Source organism: Antennarius striatus, chromosome 4 (genome assembly GCF_040054535.1).
Source record: "Antennarius striatus isolate MH-2024 chromosome 4, ASM4005453v1, whole genome shotgun sequence".
Taxonomy (NCBI): Eukaryota; Metazoa; Chordata; class Actinopteri; order Lophiiformes; family Antennariidae; genus Antennarius; species Antennarius striatus.
This window is the reverse complement of record NC_090779.1, coordinates 21,089,538-21,116,612: the sequence shown is the minus strand read 5'-3', so window position 1 is coordinate 21,116,612 and position 27,075 is coordinate 21,089,538. Positions and strand designations below refer to the sequence as shown.

The 27,075-nt window shown below is 41.4% G+C and overlaps 1 protein-coding gene across 5 annotated transcripts; it reads right to left on the bottom strand.

The window, feature by feature from the left end:
* Positions 1-430: 430 nt before the first annotated feature.
* On the bottom strand, positions 431-27,075 carry LOC137594421 (RNA-binding Raly-like protein). 5 transcript variants are annotated; one of them, XM_068313874.1, is made up of 8 exons: positions 26,985-27,075; positions 21,297-21,369; positions 13,653-13,703; positions 6,089-6,270; positions 4,000-4,113; positions 2,318-2,463; positions 1,095-1,146; positions 431-682 (listed from the first exon to the last, which is right to left on the bottom strand). In XM_068313874.1, the coding sequence occupies exons 1-7, from the start codon at positions 27,019-27,021 to the stop codon at positions 1,108-1,110; spliced, it is 642 nt and encodes a 213-aa protein (XP_068169975.1). In that variant the 5' UTR covers positions 27,022-27,075; the 3' UTR covers positions 431-682; positions 1,095-1,107. The 5 variants fall into 5 exon arrangements, with proteins under 5 accessions (XP_068169975.1, XP_068169976.1, XP_068169978.1 ...); XM_068313875.1 differs by lacking the exon at positions 1,095-1,146; XM_068313877.1 differs by lacking the exons at positions 1,095-1,146; positions 2,318-2,463.

The following is a 27,075-nucleotide window of genomic DNA, read 5'->3' as shown; positions in this document are numbered from 1 at the left end:
CAGACTGGATTTTAGAACTGATTGAAACTGTAATTCACCCCCAAATTCATTAGACTATTCACGGAGTCTTTCATACCAACCATTATTGTGGTCTTGTACACATCTGGTTACACATAATGACATCACCTAATAGAAATAAACTGTGATAAGGTGCAGCCAGCTGCTGCACAGTAATCTAACATTAATCAGAGTGAAGTCCAACATGTGAGGAAAGGTTACGGTGATAAATAAGGCAATCTCTTTGGAACTTTCATTTGTTATAATATAATATAATATAATATAATATAATATAATATAATATAATATAATATAATATAATATAATATAATATAATATAATATAATATAATATAACAGCACATGCTTTGTGGCCATTAATTTTAACATATTAAATTATTTCTGATACTATTGTTCATAAATAGTTGCCTGCACAAATCAACAAATAAGCAAACTCCACATACAATCCATATAATAATTTTAAAAAAAAAGAACTTATATTGTCAACCTGTCTGTATGTACTGTATGTACCTTATAATGGAAACAAGAGATCGAAAGATCAGACTGACCGTGATGATTCGTGATATATTCAGCAGTAAAGGAGAGTGAATCCCATGAAGTTAATGTTGCCAATGCCTCCTTGAATCATTCCCATCTCAGGTGTCACTGATCTGAGCTTTTGTTTTCTGGAGACATGTGAAAAACACAAAAGATGATGTTTAGACGTCGACGGAACTCTAGAACTGGTAATGTCAGTCAGTCAATTAGAATCTCTTGATAACAATGAAATAATTCATCTTTCCAACACATTAATTAAAGTGGTACTTATGAACTTTCATGATTAAATTTAGTTGGCCTTGGACACGATATCTAAATTCATGTCTTTATTCTATACTAAATTCGACTGTGTCTTCACAGGGAATCCTACAAGTTTGAATTCATCCTCTGAGGACCCTGAATGTTCTAAATTCTCGTCCGATCCATGAAGGAGAGATAAAGATTCCTCACTGACGAGTGTAACACCTAACCGGTTTGTACAGAACCGTTGTTGAAGCAGCATCAGTCTGATTCTTTGAAGCATCGGTAAAGGGATCGTACCTGAGCTGCAGCGTCACAGATTGTCGTCTAGATCAGAGTGATGCTGTTTTATCTGGAAACAGAGAGCATGCAACTCCTGATGAGACGGGGGGGTCGGTGAAAACACTGCAGTCAGCCCTCATTAACACAACTTTCCTCTCCTTATTACTATCATCACCATCACTGCAGCCTCATCTTCTCTGAGCGCAGCACTCGGACTAATAGTAATTACCAACACCTTCTATCTTATCAACACACACGCACGCACGCACACACATACACACGCACGCACGCACACACACACACACACACACACACACAAACACACACAAACACACACACACGTTTCTGTCAGAGGAACAATGCTGCAGATTAAGGCTGGGTTTGTTCTCTGCCTCCGCTCAGATTAATGAGCTGGTATCGCTCTGTCAGCCAGGTAGGCAGCCTGCAGGCTAATTCTATATCATTAGGTTCACTGTAAAGAAAGAGAAACACTGAATGCACCATTCCTCCAAGCAGCTAATCTGCTTCACACTGATGAAGGGACTGAATAAAAAACACATGCAAGGTGACACTAAACACATTGTGCATCACAGATTATGCAAATTGCCTTTGGGCAGCTCTGTGCACAGCAATGAGGCGCTCTTCTAATTCTAGTAGAAATGTCAGATGTATTCGTCCTTCGTTTGTCCGGTCTATTTCTAATTCCTGACCACCAATCACACACATTAAATTCTGTTTTAATAATGGAAGTTCAGCCCATTCTTTTTTTTTAATTCTTGTTGGAGGTGGAACAAATAATGGATGTAGAAAAGTACATTTTTGACAAATGAATTATTTGAAAACGACTGTTAATATGATTGTAGCCGACATCACTTTTCAAACATCAGTTTTACAGCGGTGTCGTCCATCTGCACGATAGACATCGAAAATCCAAAAGAGGGCAGCATTACAATACTGTCTAGACCTGAGCTCCACACTGGGTAATCCTTGAAGGTTGAATCAGAAACAGATGGACGTGTATTTAAGATGTTTCGCCTCTCATCTAAGGTTGAGATTGAGGTTGTGTAACCCGTGAAGCTGCAGCTGTTTATGTAGTCGTGTTATGCGTGTAACCTCTGGCTGTACCTGTGTTCTTCTTCTTCTTCAGGCTAGAACTTGCTGTTACACCAGTATTAAGGTTTCCCCCTCACTTGCAAAATCAACATTTGATCCCCTCCGGCAGTGGCTGCATATACATTTACCCTGTGGGGGTAGCTGTGGGGGTAGTAGTGCTGGTAGTACAGCGGCTCGTCCTCACTGGCCTCTCCTGGCTCAGGACTCTCTCTCTCCAGGCTGCTGACCGAACCTCGATGGGGTGAAACACTGGGCTCCCTGCTCTGAGGACACTCTGACACACACACACACACGCACACACACACACACACACACACACACACACACACACACACACACACACACACACACACACACACACACACACACACACACACACACACACACACACAAAACCATGTTTTGCATGGTGTGTTTAGGACTTCTAGACACCTGTCAGGAGATTTTACCTTCCAGCTTAAAAGTATCTTCACCGCTTCACGTCCCCGCTGATCCGTGCTACAGGACGTGTTTAATATGCACAGAATTTGAAATGTGCAACGTCTTTGTGTAAAGCTTGAAGGGAAAGCTTTACACAAAGATATACAAAAAGGATATAAATGCCTTTTGTTTGACCAGGTTTTATTGTGACGTATTGAATTCATTTGACCTCCAAGATCTAATTATTCCTGCTTCACACTATGTTAGTGTTGCATCAATGGTTATATGTAAACTAGACGTCTAAACTGTTGGAATAAATCCGACCACCGTCTGTCACACATGTGCATCATCCCACTAAACCATCATCCCACCTCATCATCAGTGGCAGAAAAGTTTTTTCTGATATTTATTTTGAGGCGAGGAAAATGGTGTAAAAGAAATGAAAAGACTGTCAAAATGACACTAAAAGTTATTTCCTCATCGTTTCATCGCAGGGAAATTTTCTTCTTCTATGGTAGAAAAATAAAATCAGCATACAGATACATGTACACACACACACACACACACACACGTACGGAGTCGTTCAACGACAAGATAACTGCTGATCGCTGAAGGGAAGCTTATGAAAGGTTATGAGGCCGGTGTTTATCGCTGTTTACCTCCCTGTCATAATCCACGCTCCGCTGGCGGCAGTTTTGTCATTGAACCATTACTCACAGATGCAGCCTGATAGCACATCGCATCTGATGGAAAATAAGCCGACTCTGTCCGCATCAACAGTTACTTAAAGATCATTTGCAATAATAAACTTAAGTTCAGAGTGCAGTCATCCTCGGGGTATATTAAACCTACATCCAACTGATGTTTGAGTTTGATATGGTTTTATCACGTCTACCTGAAAGTCCAGTTTATTCATCTAACTGATGGAAGTTAAGAGTTCTGTACAAAATATATGAAGAGTTACTGAAATATTATCATTTTTTAATACACAAAACTATCCAAAAGTAGACCTGGAATAATTTGTACATTTAAAAAATAATTGGCAACCATTTTGATAATATTCTATAAAGCTAATTATTATTTGAATTCACATTGATGCAGATAGGAAACCCATTTTTATGAAGCCATAGTAGTAAAATCCTCTGTAGACTGTGTCTCATCACAAAGGTCAATTTGTGAAACAATCTGCAAATGTTTGCTCAGACTTGTGAATACAGGAATTTTGCAAATCCATATTCAGAATCTGTGTGTGTAAATAGATTCATAAATACATATTAAAAACAAATACACAATCTAAATATGCACCAATATGTGTCAATCGGCAGAAATCAGCCAAACTGTGGAGTGTTTCTGACTCTGACAGGTGACTACAAACGTCCGCTGTCCCTACCTGAGCAGTCCTTTCTCTGTCTGTCCATCTTGTCCACACAGTCCAGCAGGCCGTCTATCTGAACCTTGATCACCGTCAGCTCCCTTTTTATAGAAAGCAGCTCCGCCATCTTCACTGCAGAGACAGAGAGGTCAATGGGGGTCGCTATTTAAGTGAATGATGCACAATATTGTTTTTCAGATTCATCCAAATATAACATATCCGGACGTTGAATGTTGATGTGACTTTGGAGGTTTTCTCTTCTTAAATCTGTGCTGATGTAAACGCCATCAAATGACCCCTGCCGTTATCAAGCCTGTAGTTCTGCACCATCAATTACCCTTCAGTGCAGCACTCCCAGCTCCTCGCGCTGCCCTCGCTGTGGCGTGTAATGGACCACCAGCGCCGCCAACAGCTCACCAAACAACCCTGAAAACTACTTCACTCCTGAAAGCTTTTTGACCTCAGAAGCTTGCAAAGGCAATCTAATTTTCTTGTGATGGTGCAAAGTAAAAACTATTAAGGCTTGTAATAAACTAGTATAAACAATTCTTATTTGCCATGCACTATTAACTCAGTCTAATTGCGAGTGCTGATAGGCTCAGCTGGGTTATAGCAGGGAGGACAGCCCTGAGGTACAGAAGGCTTTAATGAAGAGACCATCTGGCACACCCCCCACCCGCCTTCTCTCTAACACCCTGGGGCCCCACTGCCGAGACGAGCTATCATACAGGCGGGAGATAACACGAACGGGGTTTTAGAAAAGGAAAGATTCACTGAGTGCTCCGATTTTTCACGTCAGCTATAAATTTTATAAAAAGCAAAGATACAGTACGACAGGCAAAAATGTGAACCACCACCAGTCAAGGCTCTGGGAGGAATTTGAAATTTAAAAGCTCTTATTTGTTCAGAGTTAATATGTTGAACATCAACATATATTGACCTCTGCCATCAGCACAGTGGTTAAAAGCTTTTTTAGTATTCAAACCCACAGGGTGTCGTGAACTGACTCACTGACAGGACACACACACATGCAGGATAATATTTATAGATCTATGCATTTGGTTTTTGTCCTTTCTACTTGGATTCACAACCACAGTAATCATGGATTTGGATATTTGACTCAACGACAGTTTGGATTGGTAGACAAAACCGTACCACTCAAAAGTCCTAATCAGCACTATTGGGTGCAGAATAAACAATGAATACAATTAATATCAGAGGGTTTGACATTGTGTTGGTGAGGAAACAAAAAAAAAAAAGAATTAAAAGGTTCAACAACCTCACGCCCTGAGACTGCCAGGATAGGCACTGGCTACCCCGCGACCTGCGTTAGCGGATTAAGCGGATTTGGAAAATGAATGAATGAATGAACAACAGATTGTTGTATTTTAGCAATTAAGCAGCTTGTGCAAACCAACAGGGATATTTTTCAGTATGATTAAAATTGCATTCTAAATTTGTGTTTACTTCCTGTATTTCCTCAGTATTTCATCAATGTGGCTGGATGTAGGGGCCCCTACAGGTAGTGTACAAAATGAGATTTGTTCTATTTCTGTTACGAACATCATAAAGAGAAACATCTAATTCTGCTTCATGTGAAAAGTGCCTTTAGACAACTTCTAGTCTGAGTTGGTGCAACGGTAGAAATTAAAATGACTTAGTTAAAGGATGATAATAGATGAATGCATGAATAAAGTTTTGACGTCTGCATTACATTTTTAACTGTTTTAATACCAAAAGCTTTGATGTGAATCCTTCCTTTTGAAAATTGTGTTCGGGTCCAAGATGCACTGCTCTTTAAGTTCCGGTTTGGTCTCCACCGACTCCTGGGACAAAGATACCAGTATTTTTGCTAAATCTAAATCTTCTTAACTTTCAATAACTACCACTTTCATGCCCATCTTTGGTAAACAGTTAAGTTTAAATAGATTCAATTTAAGCGGTTTCCTGTGTGAATAAATGTGTGTACAGACCGGCTTACCGACCTCCAGCTGTGTTGGCAGCAAAGCCAGAATTTAAAGGCTATTATTCAAATGTGACATCGTCATGAGAGACATTAGCTGTTTTGGGAAAGATGGGGAAGAAGTGAGCACGGCAGCTCACTTACGTTTGCTTTCACAAGAGAGATTGTGTGCTGTGTTGCTCCTGCTGGAAGCTCTGCTGCTCTTCATCCTCAAAGGTGCTGTGGAGGAGGAGGAGGAGGATGAAGATGAAGATGAAGGGCGCGATCGTTTCACAGGAAAGGGATCCATCAGGACTGAAGACGGGACACGCTGGTAGTCAAACACCCTGCAAAACATACACACACACACACACAGCACAGGCAGAGTCCCATGATGCATCACTGCCCGCGGGTATGGCATGTTGCTACTCGTCTGTGTCTTGACTGTTTTATTACTGTAATGAAGTGGATGGTAATTTATGACCAAAATTAATCTTATGCTTGCAACAAATGAGCAGGTCGGCGTGTGGGATGAGTCTATGCAGTGATTTATATAATAATAAAACTTCAAAAAAGACAGATTAGGAATTACAAAGAGCTTTTGCTTCTCAGAAGTGAACATTTATTAAAACTGACACTTTCTTAACTTTTACATTTTGAAGCTAGAAAATTAATGTACCACAAGACATTCTTTTGCCTGGATGAGCTGCATTGTAGTTGATGCTGTACAGATGGATGATCCGTTTGCAGTCTCAGCTCAGATGACAATGCTTTCTGCTATTTCTCTGTTTTTTTTTTATATACATTTTGTCGATTAATCTCATGGAAACACCAAAAACAAAACTATGTTGTCCTCAAAACCCACTCTATCGGTTCCTCCTGCAGATGTAAATGATTAAAAACACCAAGGTTTGTTGGGAACTGCTTTGAATTGCAGATGAATCCGCTTTTTGTTCAGGATTTGAAAATACATAAAATTGTTTTGTTTTTTTTAAATTCTTTTGTGCTATATAAAAAATACATAATCGCAGGACTTAATTCTAGTTCCGACATGAAGTCAGTTAGTGAGTAGATTTGTATCCCCGTAATGTAGTTTAGACATCACCCCCCCCACACACACACACATTAGCACGAATCAGGTACATCAGAAGTGATGACATCTTCACGGAAGATGAATGTGAGGAACCAGAGGACGAATGGTTTGTCTTTCTGTCTGTTTTGCAGAAGGACTCCCGACCGTCCTGTCATCACTGCTCTTTAATATTCAGGCCTGTAGGTCTGATGTAATTGGATGACATTCGTATTGCTGCTGTAAGTGTTGCGTGTTTTTCAACTTGTATTAAACCCACTTTCCTTCTGCCTTCACCTCTTTCAGTCAACGATTTCCAGTCTGTCCCTGAATGTTTTTATTTTATTTTAAAGAGAAGCAATGCACGTGTTATAGTGATCTGTTTTGGCCAATCAGATTAAAGTATTTGCCATAGTTTCACATAAAGTGTTGAGCAACATAGCTGCTCTGCCTGAAGGACATTCTCTCTGCTTCCTCCACTCACCTGCTTACTTAGAAGAAAAAACCTTAATGATGTAAAAAAAAGCTGAATGATCCATTGGGAATTTAATCAAGAATGAAAGCTTCGACATTAAGAGGGTAGCTGCAGTTGAAAGTCAACCCAAAGTGAATTTAGTCTTGAACCTGCAGCCCAGCTGTTCTCCCGCTCGTGGAGAAATGAAGCTTCATGAAGGACGGATCAATTTATCTCTCGGAAAAACAGATAACTGATTTCATTTCGACAGATCATCCCACATTCCGTCCTTTCAACATTACTGCTTTTCCTCTTCTTTTTTTTTTTTTTTTTTCTAAAGTTGCTAGAGTCGCCGCTGCTTGCAGACGGTGTGTTTCCTCCCCGGGTTGTTTCAGTCTGATGGAGTGTGTTGTGCTGCGGGTGAGAGCTGACTGACAGCTCCAATTTGATGCAGCGAGCGATAGAGGCGGCGATGGGGAGGATGTTGAGCAGCCTTTCCTCTCCCTGTCAACCTCTGCTGTCTATCACAGCAGCCATCTACAGCTGGAGGAGGATTGACTCCACATGGGAACATGAATACACTTCATCTCTTTCACCGTCACACACAAGCATGCATAAACACACACCTGCACGCACCCACTTGATTCATTTCAAAAGATGCTTCAGTATGTGTGTGTGTGTGGGGGGGGGGGGTAGGCTTTACAATTCAAATGCCTGGGGGAAGTTATATCACATGTGCCAAAAAAATAATCTTCAGGGGATTTTCATGTGTTCACGCAGGATGAAACCTGCCAGCCCTACTGTGGGATGAAGAAATCCCATCACGCAGAGTGATAATTTAGGTCCTCAGTGGGGCAATGTAAGCATTACTAAATATAAATAAGTATTGCATTTGTGTCATTTTATTTTATTCAACTTTTTATACCACTACTTCACCTTAACATTGAGGGAAATTATGCTTATTTTTCTCATGGACAACAGGTGATATTCACATAGCATAACAATCAATGGGTGTGTATATACTTAACGAAACCGCTTCAAACTCAAAACAATCTGTAATTTTCTTCAAGGACAACTTTTCTGCTTTTCCTGTAATCACCTGTCACTCCAGAGAGAGAGGGAGCAAGAATAATATAGGAACTAAATATAAAATGTATTTAACTTTAAAACAGCACCTTCTCCTTGATGAGTTCTGCTTCAGTCGTGACAGACAGATTTCCTGAAACTCAGTTAACTCAGGAAATGAATGACAGGTTTGGAAAAAAGATGTTGGAAACACTTGGGGAAACTGAAAAAGTCTGATAATTATTTGACATTTAAATGCAGAGATGCTACATTTAACATCTTTGACTAGAGAATCTGATTCACTCCTTTCACCGGTCAATGGATGTAAGTTGATTCCAATGAGGTCAGAATGTTGGAAGTTTCATGATTTTAAGTTTTGTTGAGCTGACCAGCAACGTGCAAATCAAATAAACACACAAAACTTTGTAATAAGTAAACTTTTTAAAAAAACTTTCATTGAAAAGGCAGATGGAAGGTAGTGGGAAAAAAATGAAAATAGATCCTAAGAAAAGGACGAGTTAAAAATACAGAAAGCTGCTCACAAAAAGAAAACCCGAGGCTTGCATCACGCTTTACAACCAGCAGGTCTGATGCCGCCCGAGTAATGAGACTTTTCTCAGAGACTTTATTTTTATCTCCTTACAGATTTTTGGTATTTTTATTTTAATGTCTGTCTGTAAAGCAGTTTTTGAGCTCTGCTGCTCTCACACAAACAGCTTCCTGCGGTGACAGAGAAATACAGCAGCACAGCGGAGGATTAACATATGATCAGCAACTTTTACATTTGTGTGGTAACATGAACACACACACACACACACACACATTCAGACCTCCAGTTTGTTGAAGGGGCTACTGTACCTTGCTAAGCTGATAATCCCCCACACAGCAGATAAACACCTATAAATATTTACAGCAGCGGTGTTGACACGGCCAAGCTCCACAGCTTTACATCCTCTACCCATCCTTTACCCTCACACACCAAAGCTGTGTGATTCAAAATTAATTCCTGCAGGCTTTGTGCAGAAAGCAGGATGCATGAAATATCGTCCACCTGCCAGCTGCAGCGGTCAAATAGATCTGTTACATCTTCTCAGGTCTTTTGGATAAAATAACACTTGGTAGTTTATCTAACCGACCATTATTAAAAGGCACAAAGATTTTCCAGGAAAGGACATCTGGAAGAACGTCACGGCCGGGGAAACATGACCAGGATGGCACCGCTGTGGTGTGCTTGAATTTGGGCATCCTACCAGACAACCTGCGAGGGTGGTGAATGCTCATTATTCCATAATAGTGTATTTATGCCAGCGCTGTGTCGCCAGAGGAGCGGACATTAAACACGTAATGACCCAGAATCAGGACGGTCAGGTCCGTCTGCTGCACCTCAGAAACAGGTTCAGACCCAATGACATCCAGTTGTGGTGCCAGCCTATCAGGAGGGAGATTACTGCTGTAATCAGTGCTGATGGGAACACATTAATTACTGATGGGGTAAAATGTAAAATAGTTGAATTTTACAGTCAGTTATTCTTTTGGTTTTATTCTACGGTTTGATTTCCATAATGATCAAACAGCCAATTTGATTGGTTACCTAAATGTCAAATTATTGCACTCGTATGTTTTTGAACTTATGCACACAAGTTAACAATGTGTACACAACAGCTATCACCATGCAAATGTCAAAGTCAACAACTTCTATGGTTCCATATTAACTGCAAAAGTTTCGTGTGTGTGTGTGTGTGTGTGTGTGTGTGCACAATTAATATGTCGTGTTGAGTTTTTCTACTGAACAGGTTTAGTCGTGTTTAGACAACAAAAACTGAGAGCATCCAACAAAAATATTTAACCAGCATTGAACTATTTATAGTAATCCTCACATTATGATATACATATATTTTTTTTTCCAGTTGTAATGACTTTAAAATGGAAATAATGTTATTCTGCAGTCGTAAACTATATGTGCACCTTTTCTGCTACTAGGATGATCATTCATGACGTGGTCACAGGTTCAGATGAGAGGACACAGAAGCTGAGATTCATCATTTCTTTAGGCTAAAACAGTCTGGAAGAGGAAACGGTGGAGGCCACGCAGCGAACCGAGGATGACTGTTCTGCAGAGAAGTTAGATTCAGCTTCTGCCAACAGTGCTATGCTAGTTAAAGTTAGCCTTGAGGGTTGGAGTGTTTACTGTTCAGTATTTCTTGGCAGCACCATTAGCCACTCCAGATGTCTCTTTCATTTGCTATTGTGCTCCTGCTTGGAAATAAAAGGACTGATCCATCTATCCATCCAGATACTGAAGCCTTCAAAAAGGTCCAGTATCACAAAGGTGGTGGATTGTTTCTGTGGGAATCTGTCGTATCATCATCAATACCAAACAAGTCCGTATTTCTCCTGCGATTATCCAGAGGAAGGAGTCTGGATGGAATCAGTGGAATAATGAGACTTTACTATGTTTGTTAAAAATAACAAGGCAAATTCTGTTTAGTTGGTGTGTTTTTTTTCTTCTTTCTTTGCGATTGTCTGATTCTGAGATGGACCCGTTGTAGCTGAACCACAGGCGGCGCCTCGACGAACGTGACTCCTGTGGACCTCTCTGCTGGGTGTAAAATGAGGACGTCTAAGGAAACATGCGTTTAGAAGACAAAAACGATGATGCAGACAAGCGAACAGATGGAAGGAGAGCGGATGGAAACGGAGTGGAGCGTTTATCTGAGGGGCTGCCGGCTGCCAACACCCTCGTTTTTCATGCTGTCAGTCTCTTTTTTTTTTTTTTTTTCCTTCTCCACGCTCAACGGTTGTTCTCTCCATCCTCTGCTGCTCTCCTTCATCTTCTACCTGTTCTTCTACAGCTATAGCAGAAAGTTTCCTTCCTCTCCCACCTATCCTCGCCTGCCTGCGGCGATACGGCCGTTCAGCCTGTGGTGGAAGGGTCAGCCGAGTCAACGCTGCTTCAAGTAGTTTTCATCTCAGTTATTTCATTATTTATTCTTTTTTTTTTAACCTTTATCTGGGCAAAGTCAGCGTCAACTTCCTTCACATTCACACAAGCAGACCTATACTGCAAATTTTTGAAGTTAACACACTCGCTCGTGCTCCTGTAAACTGCAAGGATGCTAAACAGAAAACAAAAATACAAAATCACACCCAGGTTCATGTAAAGCAGCAGCAGAGGAGAGATCACAAGGACACACACTTCAAAACCATTCACACACCGTCCCTCTACATCACTAATCTAACCTCGCCCAACCTTCTTTATTTTTTACATTTCCATTTATCTGTTTTCATTAGTGTTTTGAATCTCTGCATGGAAACAGGCTTAGTGAATAAATTACAACATGTCTCGCTTATCTATTATTACTTCGCCCCCGTCTCTGAGGCCTCTATCAGAGCAAAACTGATTGCAACTATGTGTGGAGGGTTGTGCAGCTGTATCTCAATCAGTGCGGGGTGTGAAATAAGGTTCATAAAACGATTTTCCAATGCTTATTAGGATTGGCAATGCAATATACAAATGCATATTTAGAATTTGTTTGTGCGAAAGATTATAAATGTGAAAAAAAAAAAAAAAAAAATAGAGAGATTTGAAATAAGTGTAGAGAAATCTTCAACGTCCAGGCAGTCTGTTGGACTCAACTGTCTGCAAATCTACAAATAACGTCGATACGGAGACGGATTTCTCTCCCTTACTTGTCTCGCTTCTCTTTTCTTGGTTTCTCCCCCCCGCCCCCCTCTACTTTGTGTTTCCATAAACTCACATCTTTTTGAAATCACTCCATCAGTTCAGTGCATCTGCTCTTCAATCTGAGCGTCATTCTCAGAGGAAAAAAAAACAAATTGAAAATGCAGAGAGTTGACTGAAAAATATTTACATGAGCAAAATGAACGAATGAATCGAGCACTAAATGTCATCAGTTTTATTTTTATGTCTATTATCTGCATATTTGTTTCCTTTTCATCCATTTTTACTTTCTGCAGCATCTTTTTCTCTTTTTCATTAACTGCCTTTTCATTATCTCATGTTTTCTCTAAATCATCTCTCAACTCCTCTTTCAGTAATATTTTTCTTTCCTCCCTGTGTTTCTTCATTTCTTCCTTTATTCCCGTCTTTACTTTATTTCTACCATTTTCCGGTAAATCCTTGAAAGGCGATTTCAGCCTTCATGTTTGTCATTTCCTCTCTGTTTCGTTGATGTGTCTCCTACCGTCTTGACTGTACTTTGTCATTTCTCACACTGTAGAATAATATGGGTTGAGGATGGGTGGAGCGAGGAGGCCACTCATCCACGTCGAATGTATTTTCAGTTTGGCTGCGAGCTGAACGCCACAAGGTCAAGCTGGGATCCACTCCAGGTTTTCTCCCCCCCCCGCCCCCCCGAAACTGTAAATATCTCTTTGAGACAGGAGGATCATTTTCTAACCTCCAAACTGAGTGCACACTACAATCAAACAGAAAATCAACTTGGCGCTGCATGCATGACACAATGAGAGCGCTGAGGCTCGGCTCGCGTTTCCATTGAGGGCAACCAATTTCCTCATCTCAGTTCAAAATGTGTGATCTGGTTCTCCCACAAAAAAAATAAAATAAAAATGAAATATCAGCTCAGTTTCCCTGAAGATTTAATGGGATTTTCTCCTCTGTTATCAGCCTTCCCTTGTCAGAAAAAACTTGTCTTTTTTGTCAAATATATTCTGCTGCGTTTATCTTATTGATATTCATGCAGATAAGAGTGGATTTTATTCTTTTGCCTTTGCTTCTCAACGAGTTAGTTCATCTCTAGAATGATGTGCCTCCCTGTTTTTCATAAATCCGACTGTTGGAAGACGATCCGTTGCTTCAGATTCTCAGGTAAAAAAGCAAAACTAAACAAAAACAGTGATGTCTATTATTCTCAATACAAAAAAAGTGCATTAACAAAATATCTTTTCATTCTACCAAAGCAACATAATCTGCTCCTACAGATGGTGCCAATCCAAGAACAAAGTTTCATCGGTGGACTCTAATCCTAAACCGCTGCTTCTGAAGATGCTAATCCAAGCTAAAGCTGATTTACTTGTGTTTGTTATATCTGGCACTAACAATTTAAGAAAACAGAACAAAATAAATGCAACACATGTTGAAGCTTTCACATGTTTGGTACCTGTTATGGGGGCCGTCGTGGAATCTGTCGTACTCCATCTCATAGTCGGATCTGAGCAGAGGAGCGAGGAAATAGAGGTTAGAAATAGAGACGGATGCGTCTGATCACATCCATCCAGCGAGGGAACGGAGCCAGAACACCCTCACAAGTGTTGTGATTATTATTAGTATGCGTCAGACCCTGATCAGTTCATGCAAATCTCCCATTTATGGGTGGATGAATAATCGATAAAACATTTAATAACTATATTTTTTAGGTGTGTGGTTCTGGAGCTGCACTGAACAGATGGCATTCAAACCCACTTATCACAGTGCCAAAGAGCCCATGGGCAAGGCAGCACAAAATGGCAGTGTTAGCACTATAACCAGCAACTCTGCTCACCCAAAAATAGCTCATTAAAACCTAAAGGCCGGTGCGAGCCTTCAGCTGATGATTGCAGGCTACACGTATTGACAGAGGTGATGTTAGCGTCCCGATAAATTCTCTCTTTCTTCACAGAAAACAGAGGTGCTCACAAATTAGTTTTAGCTCCAGTCCTTTACCACATTAGAAAAAAAAAAGTTCAGTTTAAAACTGCAGCTGGTAAAAAGTAAAGATCATTTTAGGAATCTGACTCAAAGCTGTGTTGAACATTCATCATGTAAATAGAGTGTAAATAGTAGAGAGGAAGAAATGGTGCCTTGCTTCTGCTCGCATGGATAGAGGAAGGAAAAGAGGAACTTCGAAGTGTGGCATTATTTATCTAATACACACACACACACACACACACACACACACACACACACACAAACACACACACACACACACAGAAACCGATAACAAACAGGTGATCTGGTGCCAAATTCATATCCTTCCATTGTTTGACAAGCAGACATATCATCACTCCTGCTGCCGCCGCCATTCATCTTCATCCGCCGTGATGAGGATTAATCAGCTTTTAACGACAGGATCGATCCGGCGGGGAGGGGGCCGGATCGGAGCCTCGGCTCAGTCCTATTGAACCGTGTGGGAGTGAAGCTTTGAACATGATTATTGATCTGCAGGACAGCTCTGGCCGTCTGTGTCAGGATCAAACTAAATGACTCTTTAATGACTCACTCGGCTGGTTCATCTGTGTAATTGGATGTTACAGCGGTGGAAGCCACTCGCTCTGATTGTGGGCGTCTAACAAGCAGCTCCTCAGGTCCTCCTGACCCCTCGGAGCAAAGTCAGGGTGACTCGGATTTCATGTCCATCATGAAATCAGGAAGTGAATACACTTGGTTTTCGGTTTTCCTCCTCATCATGTCTGAATGCTGCTGGAACACCTTTCCTGTTTTATTGATTTGAGCTCACCTGACTAATTAGACTTTGGCTCAACAAACGTTTAAAGAGCCTACTGTTAAAAGAATTCAATGCCAACGTTATTTAAGCGTGGTTTTGATTGAGTGGCTCAATTCCAAAGAAATCTATTTCCTCCAGCCAGCCGGAAAGTACAACCTGATTTACATGTGGTTCACAGATTCTTGGAGGGACCAAATGGGACCGGGATCAATCGATCGTGTAATGAGGTGGCTGGACAAGTTTTTCAAGCACAAAGTATTTTCTTTTGCAAGTAAGGAGGGAGATATACTTTTAAAAAAAAGAAAACGCTGAAACTGTACTGACGTCAACAGTAGAGTCCAGGGAATCCATGAGCTTCCAGTGTTTCCATCACAACGTGAAATAACACAAAGATATAATATATGACAATTTTGTTCGTTGGTATCAGGGACATTTTGTAAATAAAAGGCCTGAAAGCAAAAGAATTATTACAATTTTTGCTCCATTTTGTTTGAATTTAAGGAAAACTTTTGGATTTCGTCCAGGATTGCCTCCATTTCTGTCACACATCTGAAAACTTTAATCTATGAAAAGAACGGTACATTGCGTTTAGTGATTTTCATCGAGTAATTTGCATCTCATGTAAATTAAAAATCTGTAAAGTAAATACTGTAAAAAATAGTGTAAAATGAATGTCGTGAAATAAAATGCACGCTATTTCGACATCAGTATTGTGCTCACAATCGCATCCAAAAAACCCCCAAAAAAAGCTCTTTCACTTGTTAATAAAGCTTTTAATTTGCTGTGTGGTACTGCTGCAGACCCTAATGGTGTTATTAGAGAACTCAGTGGCTCTGCTGTTGATGGGAATAATTACACAAACAACGCCAATAAACGCAGCAGACAAACACATTTAGAAAAGCGTTAGAAGACAGGGTGAAATCAATGATCTGTTCACGCTATCCTTTCTTTAGAGGAGCGGTAGTTTTGCTATTTTAAAGCAGGCCGGTCATCTTTAGCAAGCAGGATGAACAGCAAGGTGGAGACAAAAATAAAATAAAATTTAAAAAAAAAAATTAAAAAAAGAGGTGGAGGTGAGCACAAAGGAGAGTATTTACAGGGAGGTGAGGGAGGATTAAAACTTGGCTGAAGCGAGTGAGAGGAGACACGACGAGGAAATGATGAGGAATTTGCATTTATATAGCTGCTACTTACCGGTCACCCCCTCCAACACTAATGATAGCATTCAGCCCCAGTAACCCCCAGCAAACTCCACCCCGCCGCCCCTCACCCATACCCGTTACCCTCTCCTCACACACATAACTGAAGACTGAACTCTGGTGTGTGTGTTCATACATATTCATGTCTTCATGGGTGAGTGTGTGGCTGCAGGTGACACCATGCTGGGCTGTTTGGTTTCATCTTCCTTGCAGCAGTTGAGTGCCGCCTCCTTCCTCACACACACACACACACACACACACATACCTACCTACACACACACACACACACACACACGTATGCACCAATGCCACATCCATTTATTCTGATTTACCGCTCACCCTCAACATCCTGCTGCAGTGTCATAAATCAGCGCTGGCGTATCTGGGTGTGACGTACGCGGTGAGACAGCAGCTAATGGGGCTGTTTGGGGGGGGGGGGGGGAGCGTTCGGCGCCGCCTCTGCTTTCCTCGGCGCTGGCCAGAAGGCCAGGTCAGGAGGTGACCTCAAGCTGCGGTGAACTCTAGTTCAGTATTAACGTGGACGTCGGGGGGAATTTATGATACTCAATATTACTGCAGTTATCGTGTCTCGCTCCGTAAATATCATCCATGCCAAGTTTTGGATGGTGACCTGTAAAGTACGATGTCACAGCGAGACTCTTCTCTCAAGATTGTCAAGATGGCCGTATGGTACAGAGCCATCAGTAGTGGTCCATGGTGCAACGGGGGTCATCTTTGTCGATGTTCAACATATTTGTGCAAATATACATTAAAAAGTCTCCATTCTTTACATTTGTTACAACTTTATATTATAAAATAAAAGTCAAGGAGCACAAAACCGAGAAGAAAAAAAAAAAGTTTTGGTCGTTTCGGAGATGATAAGATGAAACAGGACAAGCCCAACGTCGCTACGTGGCTCCTTCCAAAGGTGACATTTAAATTTCAACAAGGAGGCTGTTAAGCTTTATCTCAGCTTATGTTTATGTGTGTGTATGTGTGTGTGTGTGTGTGTGTGTGTGTGTGTGTGTGTGTGTGTGTGTGTCTGTATGGTGGTTGAAATGGTTTTTGTTTTCTTGCGTCTTTATCGAGCTGTTATTTTTCTCCACAAAGGAAGTGCTGATTCATCTCTTTCCACTAAACGCTCATCTCAGCAGGGAGATCGAGGGACAAGAAGACATAATTACAGTGTTTTGCACGGCGTGCTCTCTCCCTCCCTCTCTCTCCCTCTCTCTCTCTCTCTCTCTCTCTCTCTCTCTCTCTCTCTCTCTCTCTCCCATCAACACCTTATCTCTCTGGCTCTTGCTCGTCCTCTGCGTCTCCTTCGATTTTCCTGCATCTTGCTCGGTTCTTGTAAACTTAATCAGGGGAGAGTAAAAACAGTGGATGCAGTCTGAGGCTCCGTCTCTAACCAAACCCCACAGGTCGATGTGAAAACTGAACAAATTGGAACCAGCTGGGGATCCAGGACTCTTCCTCATCGGTTAATCTAAGCTGCATAGATTACATAGATCAGGTGGTGAACCTCAGAGAGAGAAGGAAACACACTTTAAAAAATAAAATAAAATAAAAAAATGAGACAAAAAATGTCTTGCTTTAGTGGGACTAAATAAATGCGGCGTAGGGAAGGCTCTTTGTTTCTGCTATCGACCGCTTGAGCATTCATCCGCCCCTCCTTGCCCTGTAGCATTAGCAGGGACTAAATACAGGATGTCCCAATTCAAGGGCCACATCCTCCAGTGCTGAGTCAGGGTGCACAGATCAGACAGTGACATCAGCAATTCTTGATCCCTCCAATGTGCGTGCAGTTATTTTATGTGCTATCGTCTCCACTGAGGTTCTAAAACAGCTTTGTGCAGGCGCCATAATGTGACAACACATTACGCTCTGTGGTAGTTTGTGAGAGGATCACCAGAAGTGTATTGGGTCAGGGATGACACAGCAGTTGTTGTTGGTTTTTTGGGGGGGTTTTTTGCACGCCGTTGCTATGAGACCAGAGGCAGTTTTATCCTCTAATGGATAATGACCTCCAAAAAAAAGTCCCTGAAACCAAAGCTGGGTGAAGAAGAGCAGAGCTGGCACCGCCCGGTGGAAACGCAGATGGATTAGGTTCTAAGTGATTGATTCTGTAAAATCACTGGAGGTTGTGCAGAGAGACCAGGTGGGGGATCAGGGGGCCATGGAAGAAAGAAAGCAACTTCTATGAAGTCCTTCGAGGCAAACTTCCTGAGATGTGCAACTATAAATACCTTAAAATCTGTCGAGTCACGGAAAACCAAAGTGTTATGCTATTGGAATTATGTATTCAGTGTGTGTGTGTGTGTGTGTGTGTGTGTGTGTGTGTTCTCAGCAGCTTACTGAAAACATCATGTCAAGTTAACCTAACAGCTCCTGGACTCCATGAAGTCATGGATCAGGACTCGGATCGTTCCACATGAAGACAACCAGCTCTGCTTCACTCTGACTCAGATCAACACTGGATTGAGACTCAAACACAGTTTCACATCCATTTCCTCTGCCAACGACGGCCCGATCGTCCAAATTCATTTGTTGCCTGCAGAAGTTATCAAGAAGGTTGTCATGATGAACTTTTGCTGAAGAGTTGATTCAATTTTCAGGCAGATTTGGGTACAGATGAAGATTCTGGATCACTTCTTCACGTCCTTCAACACCATGTCATCTGGGCTTTTGCCGATATGAAAAAAGCTCTCTGAGCTCTTTTTAATTTTCATATATTTCATAACTGAGGTTTAAGAATCCGATCGGTCTCATTGATCCGTCACAGTGACATTTTAGAAGTCAGCAGAATTAAAAATGCATCAAGACACCGGAATAAACACGTGTTTCTCTTTGTACACTAACATCGCTTCAAAAATGGAATAAATGACTGAACATCAGACAAATTTGACGTAATAATGACTTTGTTACGTCACTGGTTAAGTTCAGCCTCTATAAAATTGAATAAAACAGCCTCTTTAACACACAACAGGATGTCTGCTGGGAGAAACACACACACGATCGTCTCAGGAGGATCTCGATGCTTTCAGTGCGACCGTCAGCTTCGGACGCATTAACAGCAGAGGTTCCAACGTTAATCCACGGTAAACATAATCAAGTGATTTTCGCACAACCATTTGTCATCTTTACCACCTTCCAGACACACACATACACACCTCCCCATCTTTCCCTATCTGAAGACACCAGGTTGCGTTACAGATGGGTTCAGCCTCCCTCTCTATCTCCTAATCAAATCTAACGACGCTAAAAACTTGTGCCAAGAAGCAGAAAACTCCTCTAAAAATGTCCACGTTTTATCCATTTATCACTGACACAAGTTTTTAAAAACAAGCAGTCCCAGTTTCCCATTTAGTCGAAACTTGTAAAGCTTCCTTAATGGGAAAAAGACCATCTGCTTTCAAATGTCACTAAAAAAAACAACAAAAACCCATGTCTTCAATGCATCAGCACTTGAAAACAATTGCTTCACACTTTAAATCGACGCTTCAGCCTCGAAGCTGTTTAATTCCATAAGTTGGAGATGGTTTCAATCTCCATAGGGTAAAGTATCTGCATTGGACTGAGATTCAGAATCTGTGTTTCCCCTCAGATGACCAAACGCCACCGGTCGACTCTGGAAAAGCTGAAAGGTCTTTAACAATCCTGTTGAAAACCAAACATTCCCAGTTGCTCACACATTATCCATCTGCTTCTCTCATCACATTTTCATCTCCTGATAGATTCCAGCTTCCCCCCCCCACCACCACCCCCTCACCCCCCGCCTGTCCTCCCTCTTTGAATGCGTCTCCGTCGGATGAAACAGCTCAATGAACCTCCTGAATTTTGTGGCCAAACTTCTCTCAGAGCGCTTAGTAAAAAATAAATAAAAAATTTTTTTTTAAAAAAAGCACAAACCTCCGCGGCTTCGATAATTTTCATCTCTGCACAAAGAGGAAAATACCAGCACAGCATTAAAAATTGATAAAACACCACTTAACATTTACTCGAGCATTTAAAGAGACAGCTCATCCCCAAATCAATTACATTTATTTTCCCTCTTGCCTGTGGAGCCTCTCAGTCCTCTGGAACATTTGGACTGATTTGCCTTTTTTTTTTTTTTTTTTTTTAAAATACAGACTGTAAAGATGTTTACTTTCTCTACAATATAATAAATGTTGATGCCCAGTCCTTGATGATGTGTAAAATCAAAACGGAACACATTAGAAAATCTAAATCTTTAAGTGGTTACATAAAATAATCAGATGATATCGCCTCCCGTGAGTAGACGCCTGCCTCCATCATTGATTTTAAAAGTTGAGCTATCATATCAGAGAGAAAACAGTTACATCTACTGATATCTCCAAACTTCTACCAAAAACAAGATAAAGTAAAAAAGAAATACGGGCACAAGAAAATATTTATTTTTTTGATTCGGAGGTGATTTTTCCCCTTCGTTCTTTCTCCTACATTATTATTTGCATGGATTAGAGACAGCCGTGATATCTAACAGCCTCACTTCATTTTAAAAGTCAAAATAATTATAAAAATATTCAACTATAAATTTTGCAATACATATGAATAAGGATGAAGGGGAAATTTTATTGATCCTGTGGAGGAATTTAAAACGACCCTGGACGTCATTAAAATTGCCTCCAGCAACATTTTGACTGCACAAGTATTTTTTTGAATTGTGGCTTTGCCACTTTCCTTTATTGGTAATTCTCTCATGAAGCCAGAGGATGTGAAGCACCTGAAAGTGTGTGCAGTGTCGGGTCCCTCCACAGGCCCCCTCTAGTCTCAGTGGGATTGGCCGTGGAGCAGCCTGGCTATAAATCCCAGAGCTGCTGTTTTTAATCCGTCCAGCGACAGGCGGCGGCGGGATTTGGAGGACAGTTTGGCTTTGGTTTCCATGTAAACAGAGAATGAGGTTAAAGATGGGGACAGCTGGACTGTCTGCTTCGCGCAGAGACAAACAGCACAAACACAAACACCACACAGACAAACAAATGAGATGTTGTCCTCAGTCTGGAGCGGTGGGGCCCCGAGGATTTTTCTGTTTAGGCTTCAACTATCACAGTTTTGGAAAGCCCTCTCTTCACACCTGTAGAGAGCGGCGGTCTGGACTCACCTGTCTGGAGCGCCGTTTCCTCTCTTGGCCGTTCCGGCGCGACTGTTTCTCAGCTCGCCGTTCATCCTGGGATCTGAAAAACAAGAACAAAACCGTCGCGTCAGGGCGAGTCTTCAGCAGCTCAGCAAAGACAGGCAGCAGTCAAGGTGCAAAACCAACCAGCAAAGCTGATAAATAGAGCAGAGAAATAACCACACACACACACACACACACACACACACACACACACGATGGGTTCATCCAGCCACCTTAATGAGCAGCTCAAGAGTCTAATTGACCTCTATCTGTCAGAGTGGAGTTTATTTCCTCTCAGTCATGACTGTAGTGGAACTGTCAGCTGGAGATACGGAGAAATCCTCCTTCAGCCTGGGATTCATGTCAGAACGCGCCGTGGAGTCAGTGACGCCTCCTCGGGTTCTGGGTAAGGTTCTTAAGGGGACTTTCCTCTGTTGATAAATGACCCAAAAAAAATGCTAAAAATATGTAGAAAATCTGATTCGTGTAGCTGGAAAAAGAATAAATGATTGGATTGTTGTATTCCGGGTTGTTTTCTTCTGTGCTGTAAATGAGGTCAGCTTCCTCACCGGTATATGATGGCAGCAGCAGGCCTGTATAGAATTAGATGCTAAAGCGAAGCAGGCATTTACAGTATTCTCCACACTATAAGGTGCATCTAAATCCAATGCGCCTTATAGTGTGGAAAATACTGTAATCCAATATGAGATTAGAAACCTGCAGCCAAACAGACCCGACCTGAGATAAACACCTGAGACACCCCATCCATCACCACACCCATCGACTGATGATGTCACCAGTGGCGTCCCGATTCTTCGGTAAAAGTTTGCAAGCGCTGCCCTCTTGACCTTGTTTTGAGTTGCAGGTGAAAAAGCGAGGGGGTAGGGGGGTGGGGGGTTCTTGAAAAGGGGTAAAATACAGGGAATGAGAGCGTCTGGCTTCCTCCTCTTCCTCCTCCTCCTCCTCAGTCGATCTGGACTGTTCAATCACGGATTGTGTAATTGAAAGAAGAGAGCAGTCTGTCTCCCCATGACCTCCAATCGGAGCCCGGCGCTCGGCTCTGAAGACCCCGGCGTGTCAAGCTGTGTTCTGGAAGACAGCAGCTGGTCCCTTCGCCTCCCCACCGTCACCCTCTCCCCATCCGCAGTCAGCGTCGGGGTTGTTTGCGGCCTCCACGCCAGCTGCAGCTTGTAGGACATTAGACTTTTAGTACGAGGTTTACGAGCGCCGTCACTCTCCATCTGTTAACTGCTGGGGTATCTTTAATTGACCGCCCCTCCCCCCACTGGAGATCAATAAGGCTGCCAGGTTGTCGTGACACCCGCCGCGTCCTGAGCGAGCGATTGTGAATCATCGACTGAGCGATTACAGCCATTTGCTTGCTTATTGCTTCGCATTGTTTGGGCGACACATTACAGAGACGGCGAAAGATGGACGGGGGGGGGGTGGAGAAGAGGAAAATGAGAGGGAAGGGGTGGGAAAAAAAAAAGAGTGATGACAGGACAATTTCACACCCTCGTGGATATTGGTTTTCGGGGACGGGCCAGTCAAAGTTTGGCAGGTAATCCGGCGCGGAGCAGAGGCCGGCTGCTGGCCTCCACCGCCGCTTGTGTCTGTCTGCGTACGTTTGGTCGCAGGCGTTTGTCAGGTGACGTCTGTCTGCTGAACGGCGATGATGATTATGCTGTCTGCCTCCGTCACCAGCGTGTGCCAGACTTTCCCTCCACAAGTCAAGAGCGGACAGCTTTTAGCGCCGCCATCATCTAATCAAATCACGCGTCAAGACGACGGCGAAAGGTTTGTTTTGTTTGCAGCGTTTGGTTCCACAAACTTGATGACTCTGTCAAATGCTCGCCGCCGATTGGTTGATTCAGGAATCAAAATGTCAGAACTCAGTAATAATGCAAGTTTTTAACTTTGCTGCTTCCTGTGAAATTTTATTTTAAGGGCCGAAGCGCTTGTCTTGTTAAAAGATCGACAACAATCTGCGGTGGTTTCTATTTTCTTTTTCTTTTTCAAACTAAACAGTGAGAATTTACTTTGTGCTACTAAAAACAAGCCCAGCCAAACACGCCACGCCTCCGCTTTTAGCTTTGTTAATGTAGTTAGCCCACTTAATGACCCTTTTTACTGTTTCAGTATTATCAGCACTGGGAGGTTGGACTGTTATATTGCCTTTATTCTGGCTTGGACTTCTAATTCTATTCACTTGTTGAGCATTGAGCTTCTCTGATCAGGTCACAGCATTGCAGGACACAGGTGTGTAGTAGAAGAGAAGAGAACGCTCAGCTACCCTCCCAAAACTAGAAGCTACGCCAACCACTGCTAGAGGAACACATGACCACATGATTATTATTATTATTATTATTATTATTATTATTATTATTATTATTATTATTATTATTATTATTATTATTATTATTATTATTATTACTATTATTATTATATTAATATTGTATTTTTTATTATTTTATATTATTTTACTATTATTATTATTATTATTCATTCATTCATCATCAACTGCTTTATTCACTGTGGTGGGCAGTGCACCGTGTATTATTATTTATTTATTTATTTATTTATTTATTTTATTATTATTATTGTTAGTCGTAGTATTAGTATTATATTAGAGATCTTTTTTTTTTTTTTTTTTATTAATTTGTTTTCATGTCAATTTAACACTCATTTCAGAAGTTTTGAGCTTTTTCTTAGAATCTTACACCTCTTCCAACCTGTATTTATTTAACATATAATGTTGTGACATGCTATTGTACACCCAGATGTAAGGTTTCCTTGATTTAAGTCATCTACAGGACAGGATAAACCCAGTTCAATAAAAAACACCCCTGGAGCTCAGAATAAAATCACTGGCCCAGACGAAGCCAGCGATCACAACCTCCATGCAATTACATCAGTCACCACATTTAGTCCATTAAATCTTCTCTGGATAATCACAGTGGAAATAACAAATTCATTTAATTTCCTGTTTCAGAACCTGTTTCATCTCTTTCCCATCCTGCTTCCATCACTTCCTGTCTGTCTGTTCACACAAATGAGGCACCAGAACAACCTTGTCTGATGTTCATCCTGTTTGTGTGTCAGGAAACAATGGGGGTTAACGGCGCTTCTCGGAGGAGGGGTGACGTGTTTACATCTGTTTCATCATTATCGAGTTTCCAAAAAGGATTTTTCTTTTAATTATACCATTTTAAATCTTGCAGAAACACCCAGAAGCAGATAAAACATTGTCTTTTGAGGACTGAAAATCTGTGTGTGTGGATGACAACAGAACGATAAAATCAGGATGTGTATGAGACTTGACATAATCATCACTCCTCACTTCTCAACATCAAGTGTGTGTAGATAAAAGGTGAAAGACACAAAAGAAAAATGTTTCCACAATGTCTTCCTTATGAATTTCCATTGCTTGACCTTTGACTGGAGCTTTTTGAATGAATGGATGTGTCTTTTTCTTCTTTAAAGCAATCGACAATAGAATTAGCTTCACTAGCCGATCCAAGCAATGACCCAATCACACCACAGCATAGAACGGGAACGCTCTGCTGCTTCTCTGTTCGAGTTTCTTTTTTTCTTTTTTTTTCGATGTCGATAAGACGACATGAGATGAACAAAAATGATGAGATGAGATGAGACAGTACAACACGGTATGATATGACGGGACGAAACCCGATGAGATGAAATACTGATTTACAATTTAAGGAAAACTGTATACAAGAAATCGCTCCAAATGACATGACGATACAATAAAAATAAGTACACAGCATTACAAAAAATAGTGTATGAGGAGTTAACGCAAGAACCTGCACCTAGTCAAAGAAAATAAAAGCAGTTAAGCGAGAGAGTGAACTAAAAAAAAATTGGACTGAAATGGAACTAGAAATGGAAGTTCGAGAACGACCTTGAAGGTCACATTGGCAGCGATAAAGACAAGTAATAAATGACAAAATATCACACCTGATAATGAACTTAGTAGTGTGCACAGAGTAATATTAAACCTGCTAATGTAGAACATAATGTTACACATGACTTAACGTCATTATGCTCATGATAGATATGAATCACGACAGCGGTGATGTAATCTGTGTTCAGTCATTTGACAGCTGATGGACTGAGACACTAGGATCTAATCACAAGCGGCTTCGCTTTACCCAGGATGATCACCTCTGAAACACAACATCTCCTTGAGTATAGTATTGCATTAAAGCTTCATATTTATTTATATTTATTTTATAAAATGCTCTGGTTGGTTGTTTTTGCTATCATTACTCCAAAGGTGTCCGATTAACAGCTTTTAAACCAGCCCTAACAAATCCCACAAACTAGTCCGACTCAGCAGAGTCAGTTTTAACTGAACCAAACAGGTCAGCTGATGAAAACACACAGAAATGACACATCACACTTCCAGGGGTCATTTCTTCACACCAGACCAGGTTTAGAAGCTGTAACACTCGTGTGTTCTCATCCATGGCGGCGGATGGTGGCGAAGGATGGGAGCGCTGACATTTCTGCGATTATATGGATGAACAAACAAAACCTTTAACTTGACTCACGAGTAATAAGTATGGAGGTCGTTGTCGGGGTCAGCACCGTTTCTGAGAATCTTCTGCAGAGATTAAGGCCAAACAAGACGCAGGATGTGAAGAGTCCTTATAATGCTCTGGCTTTTATTCTAGTGCATGGAAAAGCACTTGGTTTTTTTGTTTTTGTTTTTTTTTGGGGGGGGGGGGGCAAATTACGTTTAAATTAGCTCTAAATTTGGAGTTAAATTTGACTACAATTTTCCTAAATTGCACAGGAAGCAGAATGAATGGGAGGGAACGATTTATGTCACATGAGGCAGATCCAGCGCAGGAAATGGAATTAAAGAATAAAAGTGACATTTAGGCATCAACTGAGAGCCAAAATTACAAAGCTGATTCACGATGATGATGATGATGATGATGATGATGATGGTTGCAATGGTGATGGTTCTGGATAGATGACCTAAAGGGCAGCTAAGGTTCCATAGCACACAAAAGCAGTAAGGCTGTAACGACTAAGAAACGGTGATGAAAGAGGAGAAAACACAAAGAACGAGTCCAGTCAGCAAATCACAGAGGACCGACAAAAATACGACAAAGAGGGAATTAATTTTCAAATAAAGGCAGGAAATTACCAAATAAATCCCAAACCATGGAAGAATACAGCTACTTTAGTGATAGAAATTATACACAAACACACAAACACACACACACACACACACACACACACACACACACACACACACACACACACACACACACACACACGAAACCACTTCATGCTTTGGTGTAATGGATATAATGAAGCCCTCAGAGCGTCTTCCCCTTGGGAGCTGATCCACCTGTGCTGAAGGTCTCCACCTGTTCCTGCTCTTACTTCACCTCTCCTGTCTTCACTCCTTCACACACAGCTGAGGTCATTTCACTCAACTCCCTTCACACACAGATAGAAGCTCAAAGCCACGTGTGTCTGCAACACACACCACCAGTCACAAGATCTAAAAGACACTCATCTAACTGTGTGTGTGTGTGTGTGTGTGTGTGTGTGTGTGTGTGTGTGTGTGTGTGTGTGTGTGTGTGTGTGTGTGTGTGTGTGTGTGTGTGTGTGTGTGTGTGTGTGTGTGATACTCACGTCTGTCTCGGTCACAGTCGCTCCTGAAATGGGTCATAACGAGAAGAGGAGAAGAGAGAAGAGGAGGAGGAGAGATGTAAGCTTGACTCGG